At 43.3% G+C, this 23,112-nt stretch overlaps 3 protein-coding genes across 5 annotated transcripts in view; 1 reads left to right on the top strand and 2 right to left on the bottom strand.

Annotated features, from left to right (window-relative positions):
* rngtt (RNA guanylyltransferase and 5'-phosphatase) overlaps window positions 1–11,615 on the bottom strand; it is a 54,197-nt gene extending 42,582 nt beyond the window's left edge. For both annotated transcript variants that reach the window (XM_037449099.2, XM_037449098.2), the window contains exons 1-8: window positions 11,227–11,615; window positions 10,233–10,342; window positions 10,028–10,131; window positions 9,809–9,897; window positions 8,214–8,289; window positions 6,935–7,190; window positions 5,671–5,780; window positions 4,331–4,432 (exon numbers count right to left, since the gene is read on the bottom strand). In XM_037449099.2, coding sequence (XP_037304996.1) covers window positions 4,331–4,432; window positions 5,671–5,780; window positions 6,935–7,190; window positions 8,214–8,289; window positions 9,809–9,897; window positions 10,028–10,131; window positions 10,233–10,342; window positions 11,227–11,290 — 911 coding nt within the window. In that variant the 5' untranslated portion in view covers window positions 11,291–11,615. The remainder of the gene's footprint in view (window positions 1–4,330; window positions 4,433–5,670; window positions 5,781–6,934; window positions 7,191–8,213; window positions 8,290–9,808; window positions 9,898–10,027; window positions 10,132–10,232; window positions 10,343–11,226) is intronic.
* Window positions 11,616–11,882: 267 nt separating this feature from the next.
* Window positions 11,883–19,001, bottom strand: LOC119194738 (interleukin-31 receptor subunit alpha-like). Its single transcript, XM_037449078.2, has 16 exons — window positions 18,638–19,001; window positions 17,401–17,670; window positions 17,155–17,284; window positions 16,881–17,056; window positions 16,689–16,801; window positions 16,321–16,347; window positions 16,050–16,206; window positions 15,772–15,854; window positions 15,458–15,662; window positions 15,169–15,333; window positions 14,988–15,089; window positions 14,762–14,902; window positions 14,537–14,677; window positions 14,017–14,101; window positions 13,818–13,899; window positions 11,883–13,340 (listed from the first exon to the last, which is right to left on the bottom strand). Exons 1-16 carry the CDS (start codon window positions 18,699–18,701, stop codon window positions 12,966–12,968), a joined length of 2,316 nt encoding a protein of 771 aa, XP_037304975.2. The 5' UTR covers window positions 18,702–19,001; the 3' UTR covers window positions 11,883–12,965.
* Window positions 19,002–19,929: 928 nt separating this feature from the next.
* Window positions 19,930–22,702, top strand: rdh14b (retinol dehydrogenase 14b). 2 transcript variants are annotated; one of them, XM_037449147.2, is made up of 3 exons: window positions 19,930–20,048; window positions 20,569–20,844; window positions 21,884–22,702. In XM_037449147.2, exons 1-3 carry the CDS (start codon window positions 19,989–19,991, stop codon window positions 22,499–22,501), a joined length of 954 nt encoding a protein of 317 aa, XP_037305044.2. In that variant the 5' UTR covers window positions 19,930–19,988; the 3' UTR covers window positions 22,502–22,702. The 2 variants fall into 2 exon arrangements, with proteins under 2 accessions (XP_037305044.2, XP_037305043.2); XM_037449146.2 differs by having other exon boundaries at window positions 19,951–20,844.
* Window positions 22,703–23,112: the final 410 nt, after the last annotated feature.

Below are 23,112 nucleotides of genomic sequence, written 5' to 3'. Positions count from 1 at the left end.
CAAACGTCATTTTTTTTATCGCAAGATTAACGTTTTCGTTAAAAATATATATATATATTTATATATGGATGGGGGATGGGTGACTGTTGTCAACAGGCTTTGAGTAGCTGGCTGAAAGAAAGCAAAGTAGCAGCAGGCTAAGCTTTTATTGGTAACCTAACTGTTACGGTTCATTGTTTCTGAAATAAGAAGATATTAAGCCATGGTTTAACGCACTATAGGCTGAGTCCTTGTTTACCTGAAATGTGCACTTTATTATTTTATACTGCATTGTTTGGCAATGTTTCAGTAAAATAAAACATTTGCATAAAGCAAGCCACTCCAGTGTTTTATGTTGATAAGAGCATTAAAATGAAAAAATAAATAAAGGGACATTTAGAATAGATGAAATTAGTGATTAATTGTGGTTCATTTTGAGTTAACTATGACATAAATGCGATTAATTGTGATTCACTTTTTTTTATAAAATATAACTATTACTATCACTAGAAAATGCAATCCTGCAAAAAATGCATTGGAATCCTAAAAGCTGAAATTAACTTAAAATAATTGCTGAAAATACAGAATTGATCTCGAATTGAAACTGAAAATTTGAATAGCTGAACAGTATCTCTAGCAGAAAATATGGAGACACAGTTCAAAATAAGTACGGAAGAAATAGAAAGAAGAGAAGAATAACGCTTAGAAGAACCATAAACAACAATAAAGCTTTTTTTTGCTGATCTCGGATAATGTTGCATTGTAAGCAAATGTGTTGCAAATGACAACAACATTTGTTTTACTCAATGAAAAATACAACAATTTATTTGTCATTCGACATTTGTGCCTTTGAGAAAATGACAAAGTAAGATGTTACGTGTTTAACGGTTTTCACAGAGTTCAGAGTGGTTGAAAAATGGTTTTGGAACGATGGCTGAAAAGCCCAGAGCCTTGTAGACCAGCTGCTATGATCCAACTCGCTGAGCTGATCCCGTTTAGTAATCAAGTTTAAAACTATTCCCATCACTCATTGTCATTGGGAACAGCAGTAAGTGACCTATAGTTGTATTTAGAATATTAACCCGAGAGAGGGTTTCCATGCAGTGTGTCGCACAAGTTGTCCACTGTGAAGAGTTATGGACTTAATAAACCATGTAACCAACACAATTACAGAGCATGCACTTTAAATCAAACGGTCTAATCTAGCACATCAAAGGAAGCATCGGAATATTGATGGCTCGCTTTTTCACGCCAAGTTCATAAAGAGAACGAAGAGGTTGAGAAAGGAAATACCAGTCTGTCTCAAGTCAAGCTTCACGCTAATAAAGTCCAAGTTGAGCAGCATGGTCTGTCCCCAGCACGTAATTGGTCCCTCGGCCCCTCCCTCCCGTCCTTTCAGGGGCTCGAACCAATCGAGCCCCTGAAAGAGGGCGCGACAACAAGTCGGAATCCAACTCAGCGCAGTTTTTTCTTTTCTCCTCCTTTCCACAGCCCACCAGAAGCCCACCAGAAGCCCCCGTCCTTGGGAGTCTCCAGGGCTGCATAATCTCCGGCTCATGCAAGAGGAGGGGAAGGGGTTCTGTATTCTTGTCACCATATTCGACCTCGTGGTCATCAGGGGACGCAGTCATGCATGTGATCATCCACCGCGGACGCAGAGAGGAAGTGTCCCAGCGTGACACATTTTCCTCACTGGAGCCGCTCCTGTGCAAAAGCATGGCTCTTAATGCAAACTGTGCTTTTCTCTATCCAGGTGAAATGTGTAACAACACAGCGAGAGCCTTGTGCAATATGCAAAGTGAAAGATCTTTTCGGAAACACCCGAAAAAGAAAAAAAAATCTGGCAAGAAAGTGGGACTTCTAATAAGAAATGATCTGCAAACGCTTTGCGACGCATTGAGAATAACGAATGACACCTCAGCACCACGACCAGTGAATCCCACTGAAGATGTACATCCTCTCAGATCTCATTAAAAGCAAGTGAGGCTACAGCAAATGTATCAGATCATTCTTCCATCATTGGCGGGTTTATAATTAACACAGAAAAATAGATGGTCATGAAATGTGGAATCCATCATCTTTTATAGCGATTGATCGTGTTCACTGGCCACGGATCCCACATCCTTCCTTCCCACAACTGTTTGTCTTCCATCGGGTCCGAGTCACTGAAGACCAACAACTGGAAAGCCTGCGTAAGGTTAATCATAAATTACACAAAATGATTTTTAGACCGTGCCTAATCGTCGCTGCTTTTGTGCGAACCATATTCCCCCCAAAAAGACCAAAAACCCAGTAAGAAAGACACGGTGTGTTTGTATGGACTGAACAGCATAGCGGAGGCACGGGGGACGGTTCAGACTTGTAGAAGAAGCAGCGACGTAGTTTCTCACCTCAGTTGAATAAAGTAATATGAGACTTAACAGATCGTGCTTCACAGCTTTCAGCAGGCAAGGCCAGAGTAGCATGAACAATCATTTGTGTAAATTCCCATAGCCTTGGTCAGACATGCTGTGCCGCCTGCTAAGGAAAAAGCAACGGGAGCCCGACACCATAGTGACACAGGCGGAGAGGATTGAAGCTCCCCGCGCGTCTACCTAATCAAACACTATGCCGCTGGAAAACAATGACCCTCTGAGGTCAGGTCCCTTCAACAACTAGCAGATTTCCATATACATGAGATAGAAAACACGTTTAATAGTAAGAAGGGAGCCGCTTTAACAAATATAGGAAAAAAACAGATGAAGGGAAAGCGATTTAACACCACTTTCTATGTTGTTATCATTAATGATGTGGCCCCTCTTGTACATGGTGCACAGATTATTGACTGGCAGGAAGGGCTGCAAGTAGGAGGGGAGCACCGACATGATGTACCATGATGACTCGGGCCTTTGAAGGATACAACACAAAGTGACACTAGTGAAGCCCAAACGCACACACACACACAGCGTGCACCGATTGAATTGTGCTGTGGATTGGATCAATAAATTAGTATTTGGAAATTACTTGGCATTATACCAAGAGGTGCTCATCTCACTGAACAAAACATTTGAGCATAAACTTGTGTTTGCAACAGAGTTGAGATTTTTTGCGGAACGCAGTCAAAGTAAAACAAGAGAAAACAAGGGTACCAGGTTAGAAATAACCAACATATTCCTCTGTAAACACCTGCACTTGTTGGGATGTTAATGTTAATCATAATGAGGGAACATGTAACCAGTGCAACAGTGTGACTCATTGGTGTGATTTTAACTTTTATAAAACAATTGAGGTGTATGAAGCGGAGGAACAAGACGTATCAGCTTCTGGCTACAGAGCCCCAGATCATACTTTCACCTCTGAGGGATTACCAACATATACAAAAACACAACACTGCCAATAATTGCTAGCAGGACTCAACCCACCGGTAAATCGGGTCCACAGTAAGGACTTTTTATTTTACTGCAGAAGATAGGAGACCATCTTCTCAACATTCATAGTTCATCTACCCTGCAGATGAGGAATGACTCACACCGAGCATTATGCATACGGCTCCTCTCTCTGTTACTCATGACTAAAAGGAATAAGGCGTCACTGCTCAGTCAGACTCTTCAAGTAGCTGGAGGCAAACCGGGGGAAGGGGGGGTGGAGAAGGACATGCAGAACACACACACACACACACACACATACACACAGTCGTAAGAGCCAAACTTTCTGAAAACATTCAAGCGTTTGCAGATGGCGGCAGTGGTAAACACACATCTACAGCATCTTGGTTTGGTGCCCTGCTGGTCTCCATCTCGCGGGAAAACGAAAGCACCGGTACGTTAAATTCAGAAATTGACTGGATCCATTAAATATTCACCAGCACGCTGCACGTTTGAGCCGGCGAGAGAGACGGTGCATCGCAGCTAGAGCGGTGGAATACTAAAACCCCTTCATGCTCAACGCTGGCTTTTGGCAACAGGGAGATACAACAGAAACACAACAACAGGTTCATTGTTCACTGCTTTTTGGAGGAAATGCAGCTCGCTGTCCGCTGGTGGGAACGTGGTGTGTGTGTGTCTGCGTGTGTGGCTATTTATTTGGTCCAGTAGTTTCAAAAGCAAATATATATTTAAATGACTTGTGTTGCAATCTGGCACTTTATAGAAAAATAAAATGAACATGACATTGCACACGACCCACCTTGTGCCTCAGTTTTTCCTGTTGTTGTTTTTTAAAATCGACAGCCCACCTCTTTACAACTTAACGAGCACTCTGACAACTCCCCCGACAGGAAGGAGCAGCCAATCAGCCCGGTTCAGAGGCACAAAAGAGCTTTACCCGTGTGGACACGTGTCGTTGGAGGGGAGACAAAAGCAAAAAGACCCACCGTGTGCCATCGGCTTTCCAGCTGACTTTGTATGGATTCTGCTCCAGGAAGCGCAGATTTTGCCTGTCCATGGAGACGGGCTGAGCACCAGGAAAACCAGACCTGCAGCAGCAGCAACAACAACACAGACCCACTTGTTACTGCGTTTTCAACCGACTTCAGTTGTGGTTTAAGATCGACAATTCTTACACAGAGCTCCAGGAGTCAATTAGTGACCAAAACACGCATTACGTGTTTTCACAACATTTAATAAGTTATGGAGGAAATATTAATTTCAAACAAATTTCACAAATGACTTGCAGGAAGAAAAATCTTATAGACTTTCATGTTTCAATACACCCCAGGTAGAGCCAAGGCAACAACCAATGGGTACCCTGTTTATGAAGCAGCTAGGGCAAAGGGGGGGGGGGGGTGTTTGATTAAATGGAGACCAGGCTGCCTTTCGCAGTGACAGGTATGAGACGCTGAATCTCGATCAGCTGATCATCAAACCGCAGGGGGGTGAAGAATCGAGAGGCTGTGCTATATTTAAATGTCATCGTTCCCAGTGCTGGCAGAGACTTCACAGTACCTGCTCTGCCGGGGTCATCAGCGCGAGCTGCACCTGAGCCGCCCGAGGTGAGCTTTAAATATATCTCTAAAATGAGTAAAAACCACTATTGCTTATCTGTTGTTGTGTGTAGTGTCCTGACAGAGAGCGAGTAGTTGGACAGAAGGACATTCGTGGTCTCCTAACATGCTTTCCTTCTGTAGTCCCTAATGGCATTTGTCCCTATTGTCGTCATCCACGGACAGAGACAGAGCCGCAAAAAGCTCTTTTCACATGTCTTCCCCAACTGGTTTTAATGAATCATTCATGAATAGTGAACATATTTAGCACTCTGAAAGAGCTCCATTCGGAAGCAAAGGCTTTGATGAATAAATGCATCCTTCTATTAAACAGGCTTATAATGTTGGTAATTATCCTCTCTGAGGCTTTCACCCAGTTGCTGCTCCAATGGGCCCTCGAATTTGGATCCCAAAACAGAAGTTTGTTGATGCAATAAAGCACTTTAAAGGAGATTTCTTGTGGGTGCAGTTATTTTCAAATACGCATCATCGTTTTTTTTTTTATCAACAAGCTGAATTTTGTATCAAATTGGGCTATTCGTGCTGATTTGTACAGGAGAATCAACAACAATTTCACTTCCAATCAATCAGACAATTCAGCGCCTCAATAGAGCCCCTAAGGATTGATCCTCTGCTGACTATTAGCGGTCACCCCTGGGTGGTAAACCACTAATGAGTCAGGCACAGAACAGTGTACCCACGTGTACAGTGTGGGGGGGGGGGGTTCTTACCTCTCCCACTCTGCCATCCTCTGACACATTTTTTGGACGTCTCCTAGTTTGGGTTGGGAGGTGACCTGTGAGACGCCTTTCACTGTGATGCCCTCCAGGAATACTGCATCCTGGGAGGTAAAAACAGAAGGTTAGACACTCATACCCTCCCACACATAGAAGAAAAAAACCCATTGAAAATCCCTTTGATTCTTCACAATCACCTTGTTCTTTGCTTTATGACTCCCGGGGTGTGCAAATACTACACCTCCTGATTTGCATCTTGACCTCTAGGCTTTTAAGACCCTTCTCATTTCATGAATCTGTCTCATAAACCCTGCTTCGTCTCCCTGGAAACCAGACCGCCTCCACTCTCGCCCCCTCCTTGTTCCCTTTGCCCCTACACTCCTGTTTATGCATACATCATCTCCCATCTACACCGACGACATTTGTAGCACTCGGCTACTAAAAATCATTCTTGCTCGTTTACCTCAGTTCCTTATCTCACCAAATTCCCCTTTGACAACTGGTAGAATGTGATAACATAGGCCAATTAGAACACAAACAGATGTGGTATGATAGAACGTGTCACTCAAAGTGGCCCCATCGTGGTCATATAACTCTTATCTGCCACCTTTCTTTTGAGAAGGAGGTTGTAGTTTAAGATATTACACAAAACAATCGAGAAAAAATAAAATGGTATGCAGAGTCAGCAGCAGTGATCAAGCCTTGGTAACGATGGGGCTTACACAGCGATGAGCTTTACTTGAAACCACCACATGGAACAGCATGTCTAGACCGGAGGCGGGAAGCCCTGCAACGATTAGTCAATTAAACAATTAGCCAAACAAGAGTGAACTAATTCAACTGAGTAAACTACATGAAGTGTTTTCATAATGTGTTTATTTTGTCAGTAATTTTTTTAAGCACTAGTGCCAAACATTCACTAATCACAGCTTCTCCAAAAAAAAAAAAAACTAAATTAGGATATTGGTGCCGCAGCTTTCGCCTCTGAAACCGTCCGCTGTGCAACTTCCCCATTAGATCAGCGTTTGAGCAAGTGCAAAAAAACATTAAGAAAACACTGATTTCCAATGGCTTCACATTGACAGATGAAATTTTAGCGGTAACCTTCCCAAAGTTAGTCGGGCGTCGCTTCCAAACCCGAACAAACGCCAGCGCCGTGTTACCTAGAAGTAGAGCCTCCCCGCAGCCCTTGCGTCGCCCTGCACGGGGCGCATGGGGCGCATGGGGCTCGTTTCCTGCAGCTCCCCGGAAGTCTTACCACTTTTATCTTCTCTCTCTTCCGTTTGCCGGCCAGTGACCCGGAGGAGCTGGGGCCCGACTCCTGGCCAACGGAGTGGCCGTCGTCGTCCACCTCCCCGCCGCCGTCGTCGTCGTCGAAGCACCACTCGGGGAGCTCGGGAGCGGGGGGCGCGTCCTCCTCGTCGCCGTAGCGACGGAAAAGCTCTTTGAGGTACTCTCCCTTGTAGATCCCCGGGGCCCGGGCCTGGGTGAAGGCGGCCACAGCTGCCTCGATGCTGATAAGAGGGAGGAAATGCAAACAGGATATTGATTTAAAAGCTGTATGCTTTAAAGTGTATATATGTGTGTATATATATATTTGTTATGTTCCGTCTTTACCAAATTTCTCATCGGGAACGTGTCTTGACATAAGCAGCAAGAGCAAATATAGCAGCTTTTGTGATTTAAAATTCCTCATTCAAGTCATTTTTCTAAAATTCGAAACAGAAAACAATTTCAAGGTCTGAAATTGGAGGATTTGTCTTGGGGATTATTCTGAGAAAAACACCCAATCCTCATTGGCAAAACTGAAATAGGTTCACTGAGCAATTTTTGCTTGAACAATTAATTACATAATAATTAAATTGCTTAATCAATGTAGTTGCTGCTTGTCTATTTTTTTTGGGGGGGGGGGGGGGGATTTGGGTGGGTGAGATGAAAGACGTCCTTTAAGGCTTTCCCTTGGGCCCAAGGTAATCATGATATTCAACCATTCCTTTCTATGTTAAAAATAATCTTTAGAAGCATGACCTTATGATCAGGGCCGTTTTTTTTGTTTTTTCAACAACTAGCCATATCCTAAAACATCATTGCCCCAGGGCCGATCATTGTATAGTAAAATGATGTTGCAACACATTACACCGTAAACGCTCCCTGAATATTCATCACACAGCATGCAGGGAGCCTGGGAGGGTTTTATTCAGCCCATTTGTCGACAGGATTCAGCCTCCTCAGACTGCAGCTCCACCCCTGACTGAAGACACATCCTCACCCACCCTTCACCAGCTGCTGTCAATTATTTAACATCGCGGCCACTGACAACCAGACACTTTCTTTGTGAAGCATGTGTTGATTTGAACTGACACTGCAGCTTCTCATGCCGTCACACGTGAAGAAACTACAGGGAGGAGGACGGGATTATGAGCTAGAGAATGAGACCGATGGCGAAGATCAAGCTAGAAGCTTGTGTGTGTGTGTGTGTGTGTGTGTGTTGGAAGGGGGATGGGGGCGGAGGTAATTAAAAACAGGTCATCTCTTACCTCCAGTCCATCTTCTCCACCAGGTAAGCACACATCAGAAAGCCCGTCCGGTTGAAGCCGTGCGTGCAATGAACTCCTTCAAGGACAAAAAAAACAAAACACTTATATTGTTCCCAAGGCGGAGAGAAATAAACAAAATGTGTGTGACAAAATTCTGAGATTTTTGTTCAGTTCAAAATAAGAGTCAGTGGAAGAAAAAAAACAACCTGCTGCTCGTGTTTGTTGGAGGACGGGGATTGCGTTTACCAAACATCTTGTTTCTGTGCATGCTCATGCATACTTTGACTCCGGTTAAATGGGCTCACTAGTGTACCATAGATATGGAATGAAATGAAAGTGCAGATAGTGGCTATCTGACCGATATGTGTGAAGAATCAATGCGCATCACATAATTGATTTCCTGATAGCGGTCAACATACTTATAAGTGATGTATAAGCATCCCTTACGGCAGTGCTTCCATGAAGTCTACATAGCGCTTCCTTTTGAACGGATTGTACTTCGTCAAGGTTTAGACTCGGTGCCAACGGATGTTCTTTCACCTTAGAATCACCTACACAGTGTTCACGGGGGGCGAGGAGGTGATACTCCCACACCGAATAGATGGAGCTACTCTGTGCCCATCAGCACAAGACTGGATGCATCGGGGAGCTGCCTGATGTTTAAAAATGTGATCATATGAAAATACGCCACCTGTCCATTTGCAACACAGAGTAAGGCTGCCCTCTGCTGGACACAGGAGTCGATGCAACTGACAGCAGTTATCAGTCATCATTGTATTACTATTGCAGGAATAATGCCTAAAATAGTTTCTTCTAAATCTTAGTCTGTTTTAATTAACCTGAAATTATTTAACCAATAATCATTAATTAAATAGGAACACAACTTTTTTTAAGATGTTATTTCCAAAGCCAAGGGAAGTTTGAAACAAGATTTCTGAACATTTCAATAGAATGTTGTCCAGGATGCACTCAGTTTCATCAGCCTTTGCAAACTCATTGTCTTAGACTGTAGGAATTTCTAAATTACTTTTTCTGAAATTTGAAAATTACCCTTTAAGAGAAGAAAACAGCAGCGAAATAAGTGAGTAAGAAAGTGGATAAAGGACAACATAAAACTGTTATTACCTGCCTATTCCGTAATACACCTTATTTGGACAAGACTTCTTTAAATTCCTTGTTTATTATTGGGATATAATGTTTTCTCTATAAACTGCAGAATATGTAAATTACACTTTAGTCTGTTCGTGGGAATAATTTCGTTAGTGGAAGTTTTCGGAATTTCAGTCACATTAAAATAATCTTTATGAATTAAAAACACAGACAATACATTAACAATACAGATTTTCACTATTTGACCTGTAAGGAAATCAAATAAATGATTGAGCACTGAACTGTGTATTACTTAATATTCATCATAAAATCTACGTCTATAATAAATAGGAGTGTTTCAAAGACGTAAGATGAAGTTGTACTTTCATTTCTGACATCATGCTAACGTCCCTTATGCAACAAAGAATTTCAACAACCTGATGCAGCGTGACTTATTACAGCATGGGGAACTGAACATTTAATTTCCTCTTTTGCGGTGTCCTTACCTATCAATTCTTCAGGGTTTTTCTCGATGAAGTGTTCACAGAGCCTGATGAACTTTTCAGTCGTCTCTTTTGAAGGGCATTCTCCGTGGCTAAAAGAAAGACAATGACACTAGTTTTAATAACCACTCAATAAACCACAACTCACACTGAGTTTATGTCATGGCTGGGTTTGAAAAAAAACTATATTCAACATTATTATGACAGTGAATTTACTCGTACCCTTTACACGGTAGCTTCATGTATTTTATGCCGACTTTTTCAATATCGTTGCGCTCATAGAAACGCGTAGTATTTGTCAAATCCACCAGCAAACCCATTTTCACCTGAAGAAAAGACGACAACAAAGAAAAGACATAATGAGATGAGGGGTTTTTTTTCAATTAAAATTGTCAATCTGAACATCTGTCTTCACGGAGTCACTTACTTTTAGACTTTTTAAATAGTTAAACAGCATGCTCGGGTGAAACCTGTTCTCCTCTTGAACTTGGTCATCGTATCTGGGACCCAACATTGTTTTCATTGGCAGGAATTTACCTGTGAGGAAAAACCACACAGACAATGAAGCGGTAGTCCTCAGCACCACACTACAATGGCTGTAATACAACATGTGATAATGTGACATGTGATTGGGTGTCTCACTTTCCAAACCACCGCATTGACTTTAGAGGCCACGTTGAGTGGAGATCAGTCAGAGTAGACTTGTTGCTACACATGTGGTTACACATGGCCCATGTTTGTTTTGACACGTGATGCTTCGACAGCTAAGCTAGCCGACCTAGCGGCTGTTTTCTGAACCACGATTCCTCGTGAGAAATACACAACGGGCGAAGCAAAACCCACGAATTCTTTTTTTTTTTTTTTTGTTCAGATTTGAGTCAGGTTTTATCATTTGAAGACCAAATCACTGGTGTTTTGGAAAGGGGATGGGCATCGGTCGGCCGTCAGCCACTGGTGTCACGTTAGCGAAACAAAGCGCGCCGGAAAATCGGGTCAAACCAAACTCCATTTAAAATATGTGGCTAAATAAGTTTTGGTCTCGCTACAACGGGAACAACGTGTCAATAACGTAAACGAGGTCTCAGCGTCTGTAGTGCGTCAGAGTGATCGAGTTGGCTCGGCATCTTTCGGTTCATAACAACTAGCCCTCAATTTGAATTTTAAAAAAGGGTATTTATTTGGAGCACATTGCTGGCCGACGCCACTGTGATGCTAGCCTTGCCATTCAAACTGGAGAGAAACTACTGGTGTAGTGCAGCTTTTAATATCAGGACGTTTAAAAATTCAAAAAAGCTGCTTATGGGGTCAGAAAACGGCAGAGCGTGTGTTGTGCGACGAAATTGCACATACTTGCGTAGCTTGTAGCGGTAGCACTACGTACACGATACTGCTTAATCTATACTTGTGTCATCTCTTCTCACCTGCTACAGGTTGTCCTCTTCTGGGACAGTTCCGCCATCGTGGAGGGGGTCCGGTCTGGGACATGTTCAGAAGAGGCTTTAGTGCACTAAGTCGCTGATTATCGGTAGAACTAGGAAGCTCTCTCGCTCTCAAAGGGGAGGTGATCCCCGGTTGTCGGTCACCCGAGCACCGCGGACTGAGGGCCCTTCAGGTGCTAAATCAGGAGAATCATCCAACAAGTTCCCGCCTGCAGTCAACTCTACGACGGGCCGGCAGGTAATTCCTCGAAACATAGGTTATCGCGACTCGCGGCTGATTAGCATCCCCAAAACAATGCCATATTTTCGGTCTGTTCTGCTGAAATCCAGATAGTTAGCAATTAGCTAGCATAACGTCACTCCAGTCACCCGACAAGCCTTCTACTACTGGCTAATGTCTGTAGTTCAAACGACATCACTTGCCATACTGCCACCTGGTGGCATAAAAGAGAAGTCACACTAAAGCACAAAAATCGAAAGCATCTTTTTGGGATTGTTCATTGATCCTGCCTGTGTTTTCTTTCTACAAAAAAAAGAAAATACATAAAAAGAAAGATATATGCATTTGTAAACTGTACTCAGAAAATGAATTTATATTTTGCCTGCTTTCCAATATTTTCAAGTTTCAAGTTGTTGTCATAAAGCATGCAAATTATGCTATTCTATTAATTAATAGGTTGGTATGCCAATGACTGTTATATCCTAGTAGTACTCTATTAATATGATTTAATTGTTTACCCATTAGAAATTTATAAAATAACAATGTTTTTACAAGCAGTACATTAAAACTGTAAATAACAAGACAGCTTGTCCAATGCAAAATGTACATAGTTTGGTTTATTAAAAAAAACAGTTATGTTAAAATACAAATAAAGCCAGTGTTCAGAGTTATTTACTTTGTGAATATGTATTACGTGTGTTTGTAATTTATACAGTGGCACATAAGCATTTTTTCAATGTGTGATAATGCATTAGATCTGTAAAAATCTTTTATGCAGTTCTGAAGCCTTTTGTGCCTCACCAACTATTATATCATGCATATTTCAAAATTAGCTGTGAAACAATTAATGCTATTAAATTGGGCTCATGGAAAGCTTATGTCATGTTAAAATGTGATGCCAAGTTGTACAGGTAAGATTACAGTGAGTAATTCCAGCAGTTTACAGTCATTTTAACAATTAGGAATTTTACAACTTAATATTCTCACCGTTCACTTACATCAACCAAGTATCTCTGGAAAAACCTGTGCTTTTTAATGTTATATTATACAATCTGTACATGTAGGATACATATTTGTTTAATCATTTCCGCAACATAAAGTGTGCCCCAAAAGCTTTATAAAATAACGGTTATCAAAAATAAGAGTTTTAAATGGTAAACATAATGGCGTGAAAAATGTCACTTCTGGGGAAAAAAAACAACCTTTCATTGATTGCGATACACACATTATTTAGCCATAAATGTTACATGTTGTCATCATAAATGATAGACAATAGCACAATAAACCTCTATCTACACAAAGAACAGCATTTTTTGACCCGGGTTATCGAGTGTGACATAAGAGCACAATCATTTCTGTTTACTTTTATTCCACAGTGGACACATTGCCTTCACCGTGGAAGTCTTTGCACTAAAGCTGCAACACGTCTGTTTTATTGGGAGCTTATTGACCTTGTCTTTATTTCTTGGATTGTTGAGATTTGATTTGATTTTCATTCCCCTCAACAATCCTGGCCTTGTTCAAACATGTCCAAAGTGACATAAACGGTCACCGTCGGTTTCACTAAAACACGCTTACATTGTTTACTGGACCTTTCCACGGAGTTCTGTCTTCGATACGGGCTGTTCTCCGGAAGCAGCGGGCCCGTCGAATCGTCCGGAGGAGACGGGCGCCGCGTCTCTGTGGACTTGACGGGGTCTCCTGGCGCTGGTAGCGCGGGGGGGTCGACGTATTCCTCCGTCCGCTCACCTCCTGCGTCACTGTCGCAGCGGGCAGCGGGCGAGGAGGTGGACGGGGGCGACAGAGCTTCTCCGGCGTCGACCCGGTCACAGGGGATCTCTGAAGGATTGCTGAATGGCTGCAAGGGACACGTTCCCTGTGGACATGATGACAGTGTTTCATCTGAGCAGGTCCACTTGTTTTAACCGGCCCTCAAAGACACGTGTTTTGGTGGCAATTACTTTGTGTATAGCCATCAGTACTGATGAACATTATAGCTGAACATCACCACTGTGTTATGGAAAGAAAACATTACAGACACAATAGAAATATTAAATCAAATCAGTCATAAATATAGATGATTGTCCCTTTACTTTGACTTTGTGTATTTCCCAAGCAACCTGGTTTATATTGGATTATAGATTTAAACGCTTTAGATCTTCATGTGGAGAGGAATCATTTGAAGTAGAGCTGCAACAATTTAATTATTTTGTAAAATAAACACAATTTTTTCTTCTTCTGCAATATGTCACAAAATAGCAGCTTTCAAAATCTCACAAATGATCACGAACTGAAGCGTCTCACTCACTCAGCCACTCTGACACGGTTGTAATCCTCTCCTCACTGAGCTCACCTCTTGATGACTTGCTGCTGGCCAGAACACCACAGAACTGAGGGCCGGGTTCGGCACCGGCTTCCTCTTGAATTTCTTCCATCTAAAATATATCAAAGACAGCCCCGGGAAACAATTTGTGTGGTTAAAATATAGGATGCTTAGTTTCTGTATTTTCTTTTCGTAAAGTTGTCAGTGACAATAAAAGGTTGAAACTCACAGAACAGCAACACACGAACCGAGCGCCAACACGAGAAGAGCAGCGACGCTTACGGAGACGCTGACTGCTGTGACGTGCTCCGGATCTACGGAAAACATCAAAATAGATGAAGAGAACCTGTGTATATGGGCGCCGATCATTTTCCCTCCCAAAAGGCCAACGTGTTGTACAAAAGGACACAGCGTTCAGCAGCAAACGTCCCAGTGCGTTGAAATTAATTCATTTACTAACAAATATCACTCTGTTATTTCTAAGCCAGGGTCTGTGCCATAGACTCTCCAACAGAAGAAAACACCGATCGCCTGCAGGCTCTTTCTTACTTGCACAAGTAATCCAACCCCCAGAAGGGTGAACACGTTTGAACACTTCCCTCTGGGCCGGGAATTTCTTCACGGTGCACAGCAGTGACGCCATCGTGCTAAAACATTGTGACACTTCCACTGGTGGGTCGGTGGCCCTGTGCTACCAAAACCACGACCCAACACACAGCGAGCTGACAAGGCTGAAGGTCCAAACTCACCAAACCTTTTGGTGTAAAAGAGCGTCTCGCGGCTTTTGGTGGTTCCGGTGAGCGCCGCGGCCTCCACGTGGACGCTGTACTGCGTTTCCGGGCGCAGGTCTTTCAAGGAGATGAGCCGCTCTTTCCCATCTACAGTTACACCTGGAGAGAAGACGTGACAAACATGTCGTCGCGGAAACCTTCACCCAGCATGTCACCGTCAAACCAGTCGTGAGTTGTGCTCACTGAGCCGCGGCCCCCTCTGTGCGCCGTAGCGGACGGTGTAGTTGACGACGGCGCCGCCGCACGCCCCCCGGCGCCTCACAGTCCAGCTCACCAGGGCACTTTTGGCCTTGGCTTGAACCTGGATTGCCACATTTCCCGGATCTGTGGGATCCCAGTTTTTCGGAATCAGACGCGGAATACATGAAGCCCCGTTGTGACAACCGCGACACAGACCTGAGTCACGCACCTCCCTCCCCGGAGCAGATCTGAAGGGCTCGCGCGCCGTGACCCGTCCGGTCAGCAAAGAGGGGAGTCACTGTGATGTTGTACGGCTGCTTGTCCAGGAGGCCTGTGACGAAGGAGAAGAGTTGACGACGCATGACGCCAGGTGGACGTGGCAACCACAGCGCGTCCGTCCTCCAACCTACCGGACAGCGTTGCGTTGGTGCATCCGCTCTCCTCCCAATAGTATTGATTTCCGCCGTGCGTCCAGTCGATCATGTACCCAGTGGCGGGCTCCGTTGAAGCCTTCCAGCTGACCAGGATGACACCTTCGCGCGTGGAGGTCCGGATGTCGGTGACTCGAGGGAGGCCTGCGGGCCCGAGATCAAGCACACAAGATCACAAAGACGCATCAAGGCGAAGCAATCGTTCCATGAGGATGAAGCCTGATATTTAAAAAAAAAAAAAAGCTAAATCAATAGCTTTAAAACTCACTCTCTCCAATGGCGGGGACATAAACAGAATCCTCCACAAGCAGGGTTTTATTTTGGAGGAGTGTGAGTATTATTCTGTGCGCATCTCGGTTCACATAAACATCACAAGTTGAGGTGGCACACGAGGCCTCCTCGTGATCTGCCCCCTCCTTGTTGGGAGCCTTTTTGATCGAGGTGAAGGTGTCTCGGCATGTTGAAGGAAACTCCTGCAGAAGCAGTTTGAAGATCCACAAGCGATGAAAAGGAAATACAGGCTGTGGAGCTGATTGGGAGTTTGGAAATGGGAAAAGCTGTTATTTTTAAAGGCTTACTTACTTTCCACATGGCATGGACTTTTCTAACTCCACCCTCAGTTGGTTCAGACACCTTTCTCCACAGGAGCGGTTTGACATCTTTCTCTGTGAAGTGAAACAACCACACATAAAGCACGTTAAGATTTCCTTAATGACAGATATCTCCAAGTTATTAATGGATCAACTCTAAATGTATAGATATTTTAGACTTTCACAGTTCTGAAGCTCTGAAAACAATGAGATATTTTAACGTTATTTGTGTAAAGTAGACAGATTTATTTATTTATTTACGTTGTTTACTTTTTAGTTTGGTCAAAACGGTCTTCTTCTCGCTCCAGTCGCTCCAGGGGGCCTCGTGTAAAGCACAGCGGACTGAAAATGTGTAGTTACTGCAGGAATCCCACTCTTCAATGTGCACCTTCCCGTGACTCCTCTCTGGAACTGTATTGGGCCTCAACTTGGGGAACAAAAGAAAGATCCCTGTTTAAACATGTTTGAGAATCCCCCAGAAGGTCATTTGCATTAGACAACCCCGGGAAGATCTTAAACCAAAAACGTCCGTCCCTCTGACCTCTATAAGACGTCCTCCATCAACAGCCTGGAAAAGAAATTGCATCAATTAGTCATGGGGCTACTGTACTAAAACCCACTGACGCAGCTCACAAGTAGCTGCAGTTTAACTGACATGAGAATATTATGCATTAAGTTCCCATTAGCTCATTGTTTGGACTGCTGTTATTTAGATTTGAACTGCAGGCCGTGTGTTTGCTAGATTTATTACTGTTATATTGCGTAATACTTTGCTTATTCCTGGTCAATACTCTTTGGTCCAATTTGTGTTCTGATTTGTGATCGCTGTAATTGAATGTTTGTGTTTTTACGTCAGATTGTGAGGAATTCTTCAAACGGTGCACGAAGGGAGGTAAAAGAGGGACAGACCTTTCTGTAACTGACTTCACAGTGACACTCTTTCGAGAAACTTGCTCGGAGCCACTGGACCGACACGTGATCGGGGAACGGCGTGACGGTTAATTTGGGACGAATCATTTTCCCTGAAGGAAGATGGATACGACGGCTTCATTTTGTAATGCAAACGACGTCATTTATGAATATATTTAGTAAGTTACTTACTTATGTGATCTGGGAAAAATGCACGTGGGTCGGAGCCAGCTTCCCAGGCAGCAGCTTTAGCTCTCACGGTAATAGTCACCGTATCAAGTGGACTTATTCTACTGGATTTAGTCCATATGCAGTATTTAGAATTTGATCTGCAGACCTCCCTCGGGGACGTGTTGGACGAGGTGGAACTGAAAGACACACGTTTGATGTTAAGTACCCGAATCAATGAGACAAATGATTGGCCCTGCAATAGTTCTTTGATGAAATGAGGAGAACAAACACCCACAGCAGGACAGTGTAGAGTATTTGCGCTGACGGTTTGTTCGGATCCTCCCAGCTGCATTTGAAGAGGTTTACCGACAGTTCGTCCGACTGATTTTTATGATACAAAATACATGATATTTTGCCGGGTTTTGCTGTGAAAAAAAAAAAAAAAGCAAATCAGCAACGTTATTGCTTTGCATTCAATGTTTTCGCCAACACCAACAGGCATTTCAAGTAAGTATAAAAAACAAAAACTAACAATCCTTACAGTATGCCGTGATGGTGGTGCCTCCGAGGACTTGATGAGTATCGGCACTGTGCCACTCCAGTATGGCGCTCTGATGGGTGAAGTTCCTCAGTGACAGGACGGCGTGGGTGGAGTTGACGGATCTCCACTGGCTTTCCTCCACGCGTCTGTTGTTCAGTGTCCAGAAGATTTTGGGAGGGACACATGAGCTCAGGTACACTATGTCGGTATCGGATCCCCATTCGATGTATTGATCTTTAAGGACTACATTGCAGGTGTTCTCGTGCTGGCCTGCAGGGAATTGGTAATGTAATGTCAATATTTAAGAATGCAAATGCATTAGTAACGTAACAGTTTGACCCTTTGAGGAATACAGTTACAGCGTAAGAGGAAAAGAACGACTCAAACTAAGCTGAGGGTGACCCATGCTCGTGGAAAAGGTGCTTTGTCTTTCTGTTTCCAGATACTGTAGCGTTACACAATTCTCTCCGGCGCCACACCAGTTTTTTTCATTCATTTCATTATTTTCACGACCAATCGGTTGGCTTTTGATTGCATCTTAAAGGGCTTTCCCTGTGATATCAGAAACATATCGATCAAACAATAAAGTGCAGAAAGTTCTCTGAATCCACACGCTCACCAATCATTTTTTAATCTAACAATGACTCATGAGCTCATGACTCATCCCTTTTGCTTTCCTACTTCACAGACGGTTGCAGATGAAAAGCTCTCCATTTGAAGGAGGAATTGGACTTCGGATTGCTTTACGTAAAGATTGGCATTGCAGGATTCTTACTAATCACAGCGCAAAAAGCAAAGAAGTGCCCAAATCATCTGCTTTATCGGGCATCAGACAGAATTTTGTTTGACTTCCCAGTTGTATGTTCATTTGTTTTGGACCAAAGGAGCAGCTTATTTTAACCAATTTGAATCTGCAAAGTACTGCTGTCAAATAAATGTAGTACAGATTAAAAATTAAACAATTGTCCTCGGAAATCTAATGGAGTAAAATTATAAATGTACATTTTTTATTCTAAGACTCCACAATAACAGCAATAATAATGATGCTATAGAACACTGATTAGATGAAAATAATTAAATGACATGACAACTTAAGACAACGAGTCTCTGGCTAAATTCCAACACTTGTGGTGGTAAACCCATGTCAGGCTTAATGAACATTATGTTGTGAAACCAAAACCATCAGCTCCCATTAATCACAGGACCGACAGAACAAACATTTAAGAGGTTTTCTTACCTTTACAAATGGAGGGGTTTGCAGCCAGGACCAATAAGGCTAGAAATAAAGACATATTCTTCATAACATTACAAGGAAAAACAAAAACAAAAACGGCATTTTGAAATACTGTTCAAACTGTGAGATATTAATTTGCGCAAGATGAAGTGATAAAAATCGCCTTCATTGTGTCTGGCCAATCCTCGACAACGCCAGCACCCTATTCTTCTCAAACACTCTGTATTTTAACGATCAAGTAACAGGAAATGAAGCCAACCCTGACAAAACGGGAGGTATTACCCAACTGGAAACACAGCAAGCCAAGAGGAAGTGAACCAACTGGTCCAAAGACTCAGACTTAGCTCATGTTCTCACCAAAGATATGGGAAAGTTAGACAACAAATATCTCCAAAAACTTTTCATCTGCTATGACTCAGTTATGAATCACATGCTCCTAATAAACTCTACAACGGAGGGAGTGGGTTCAATAAAAACCATGACATATTTAATGCGTGCAAAGCCAACAAAAGGATGGCCCCCCTCCACAGTAATCACATGTTAAAATAATGAGTCACATAGTAAGTCACGTAAGCAACAATATAAGGATCTAATATATTTGTAGTCCTCCATCAGCCCTTCCAGTACACATGTGCCTGTCTTTAGTGGCTTACAGGAAAGTGAATCCTATTTAATTAAGCATTCTGTGAGTGAATCACTTAGAATTGAAACGATAAAAAAACAGTCAGTATTGAGTGACTGTTTATATGTGCCACCAGAAACTGCTGGTTACTTTATAATTCAGCAAAAGATATGCCAAATCTCAGAGGGGGCCTGGCTGGAGATAAACCAGCTCATTTTACTACTGCACCTTGTTTATGCTTTGCTATGCTTTGTTTTGCCCTCTAGCGCTCAATGTACATTATGCAGAGTGCAACATGCTGGATGTACAAATGGGTAAACTAACCAGGCTCAGAAAATAAATTTGTGAAAGAGATGCATAAAAATGTAATTTTCCTAGTCAAGAGGAGACTTTTTTTAGGTCACAATATATTTTGTTTAAGGCGCAAACAAAGTTTCCAAAGCAAAATACCCCGGAAGTAGAATCCATTGTTTTGGTCTATAAGGCGACCCTTTTAACTGGTCACGAAGCTTTCTTCGTGAATGTCGTAGGGTTTTTAATTATAGTTTCAAAATCTTCGCATAGACAAAACATAGCAGATTCAACCTTTTAGTGATATACGCCGTTTGCGTAGTCGCTCTTCTTCGCCCTCCATTGTCTAGCACGCACGAGCAGACGATGTGAAACAGCGCCCTCTGCGGTCACAGTTTCTGATGGGTCACAGATTTCGGTGACCTGCCGGATGATGGAAACATGGCGACATTCAGAGAGGCGACGCTACAACCACAGAGGGACACACGTATCGACCCTGCTGTATGACTTAAACAAAGAAAAAAACATGTTCCAGTGACGGCTAAATGACATGAGTCAGAGGACACACACGTTGTTCCCATTGATTAACTAGTTGATTGCTAGTTAACACGGTCGCTTAATCAACCGTAACACCAGACCTCGGTAGCTGTCATTGTTAGCTTAACGCACGGTGGCGTCAGCTAATGTTAAATTGGTGCTTTACCACCTTTCCATTGTCCTTCGATGTATTTGCTGTCAGGCCTCTTGTTCAACATATGTTACTGACGCAAAGAAATTGCATGCTCCACATTATCAATAAAATCAAATAGTGCTAACGTTAGGTACGTCGGAACATGGGTATGTGGAGCACTTCCGGGGTCATTGCGTAACTTTCGAAAACATAACCGTTCCGTCGGCATATCCCGTCACGCGCCCCGCAGACCCGTCACCGGCCAGCGCTTCCATGTACGCTGCGGTGTTGGTAGCCGCTGTTGTCGGCGGAGGCGTACTGCTCCTCATGCGCCGTGTGTTCCCACGACAGAAAGCCGCACAGCTCCTCCGCTACCCGGCCGACACTATGCGAGGGAAGACGGTCATCGTGACGGGGGCTAACTGCGGGATAGGGAAGGCCCTGGCCGGGGAGCTGCTGAAGCTCCATGCCCGGGTCATCATGGCCTGTCGGGATCGGCGTGGCGCCGAAGAGGCGGCCGAGGACATCAGGAAACAAGCCGGAGCAGAGCAGGGGGAGGTGGTCGTCAAACACCTGGACCTCGCTTCACTTAAATCGGTCCGAGCATTTTGCGAGGAGATCAAAGCGGTAAGTTGAGATGGCTGGTTGCTTAGCTACTCGATACCGATCAGTTTAGCTTTAGAAAAGCTCGTCTAGTTCTTTCCAGCTGTTTTGTTGTCAGATGCAAAGGCCGAGCTTTACGTGCACGGCGACTGTCCACGGTGCTGAACTTCAGTATTGGCCCTCAAAGCACTCTTAATAAATAGCAGTGTGATCACCTATTCAATAATAAGGATAAACAACTGATTCCAACTACTGGAAATGTTGGTCCCCTAGCTTGAACCTGTTTTCAAGCTGAGCCAAACAACTGTTTGACGCTTCATTTACTAACATTTCAAAATTAAACTTGGCTAGCGTTGCAACTAAGACTGACCGGTTTATGAAACATCTTTAAAAAGCGTCCATCTGAAATGTGCAAAGTAGTTTTCAAATGTCATATTGCACAACCTATATTGTAAAGAAAGCAGGATGTGGATACATTTGAAAACATGAAAACCATCAAATATTTTAAATTATAAAAATAGTTCAGCTATCCAGCTCTTTCAATGGGAGATACTATTAAGGTATTTTTTCCCAAACCATGTTCTTGAGTCACGTACCCAGTGAAATATTCAGAGCACTTTTTATTGTAGAACCTCCAGTCTCCATCTTTATACACTCATAAACACATTAATAAACTCAAACAACACATATCTGAAACTTGAATGGAATTCTTTAATTTGTCTCACTTTCAAAGCCATCTCTGTGTTGAAGTTCTGAAGGAGGTGGTAGTTTAATAAAGGCGGTTATACTTTAAAGGTTTCCATGTTAGGTCTGTTTATTTTCAGTGCTTGCATTACTTGACAAATGTAGAACAGATGCTATGCTACGGGTGGCTAATTACAATGATCACTACTTCATATTATAAACCATACATTAAATAGCTTTTAGATTTTCTTTTGTTTACATGCAACATTTTTTATGTTGTGTATCATCAACATAAAAATCATTTATGTGTATCATTTTTTTATGATGTCATCCAGTTTGAATTCAGGAATGTTAAAACATTTCAAATGTCTTTGACCAGGAGGAGTCCAGGATCGATGTGCTCATCAACAATGCGGGAGTCTACCAGTGTCCCTACACCAAGACAGAGGAGGGTTTTGAAATGCAGCTCGGTGTGAATCACCTGGGCCACTTCCTCCTCACCCACCTGCTGCTGGACCTCCTGAAGGCCTCCGCTCCCAGCCGCATCGTCGTCGTTTCCTCCAAGCTCTACAAGTACGGCAGCATCAACTTCGATGACCTGAACAGTGAAACCAAATACGACAAGGCCTTCTGCTACAGTCAGAGCAAGTTGGCCAACTTGCTGTTCACGCTCCAACTGGCTCGCGAGCTGGAGGGCACGTCGGTCACGGTCAACGCTCTCACCCCGGGCATCGTGAGGACCAGCCTGGGCAGGCACGTTCAGATCCCTCTGCTGGCGAAGCCGCTGTTCTACCTCGCCTCGCGGGTCTTTTTCAAGAGTCCGTTGGAGGGGGCCCAGACCCCTCTCTATCTGGCCTGCTCCCCCGAGGTGGAGGGAGTGTCCGGGAAGTGCTTCGCTAACTGTGAAGAGGAGGAGCTGATGGCCAAAGCTACGGATGAGCAAGCAGCCAAGAGGCTGTGGGACCTGAGCGGCAGGATGGTTGGACTCACTGGATGAGCACATTGCTGTAATGTGGAATGGCGTGTTTTCTTGGTAAAAATAAAATAAATAAAGTGGCCCCAGACACTGCTCTGAGATGACTTGTGAGAAACTTCTTGCCACCAAGTAAATTGATCTATCGTGCCAATGAATTATGTACATTTTTGTGGGTTTGAGCAGAAAATATATTTAAAGCTTTGAATAAAAACATGTAAAAATTGTGCATTGCAGTGTGAATGATTTAGCAATTCATTTTCTTGCTCCACAATACCTAACCCTTAAAGAAGTCTTCACCAAAACTTCTTGTTACCTATAAACATGGACAATAAATCTGTGTTCTCTTGCAGACATCAGCTGGGAAAATCTCCCTGTAACCTGTAAAAAAAAAGTTTTTAAAATAATTAATTTACATTGGAGAAATCTCCTGACTGCAGAAAGACGTGCGCCAGCAAGATAAGACAAGATCAAACTCATGTCCTCACGGCTTCCATCAAAGCCAAAGCTGAGCTGTCACCTTCTCGATCGAGACGTCACATTGTTTGCTGTGCTTTGCAAAACCCTCCGTTCCTTGTTCACTTTTCACATAATCGTTTAAAATTTGCGCATGCTTAAGCATTTATCGTGCAATG

This window comes from Pungitius pungitius, chromosome 20 (genome assembly GCF_949316345.1).
Source record: "Pungitius pungitius chromosome 20, fPunPun2.1, whole genome shotgun sequence".
NCBI lineage: Eukaryota > Metazoa > Chordata > Actinopteri > Perciformes > Gasterosteidae > Pungitius > Pungitius pungitius.
This window is presented reverse-complemented; position numbering and strand designations above follow the sequence as displayed.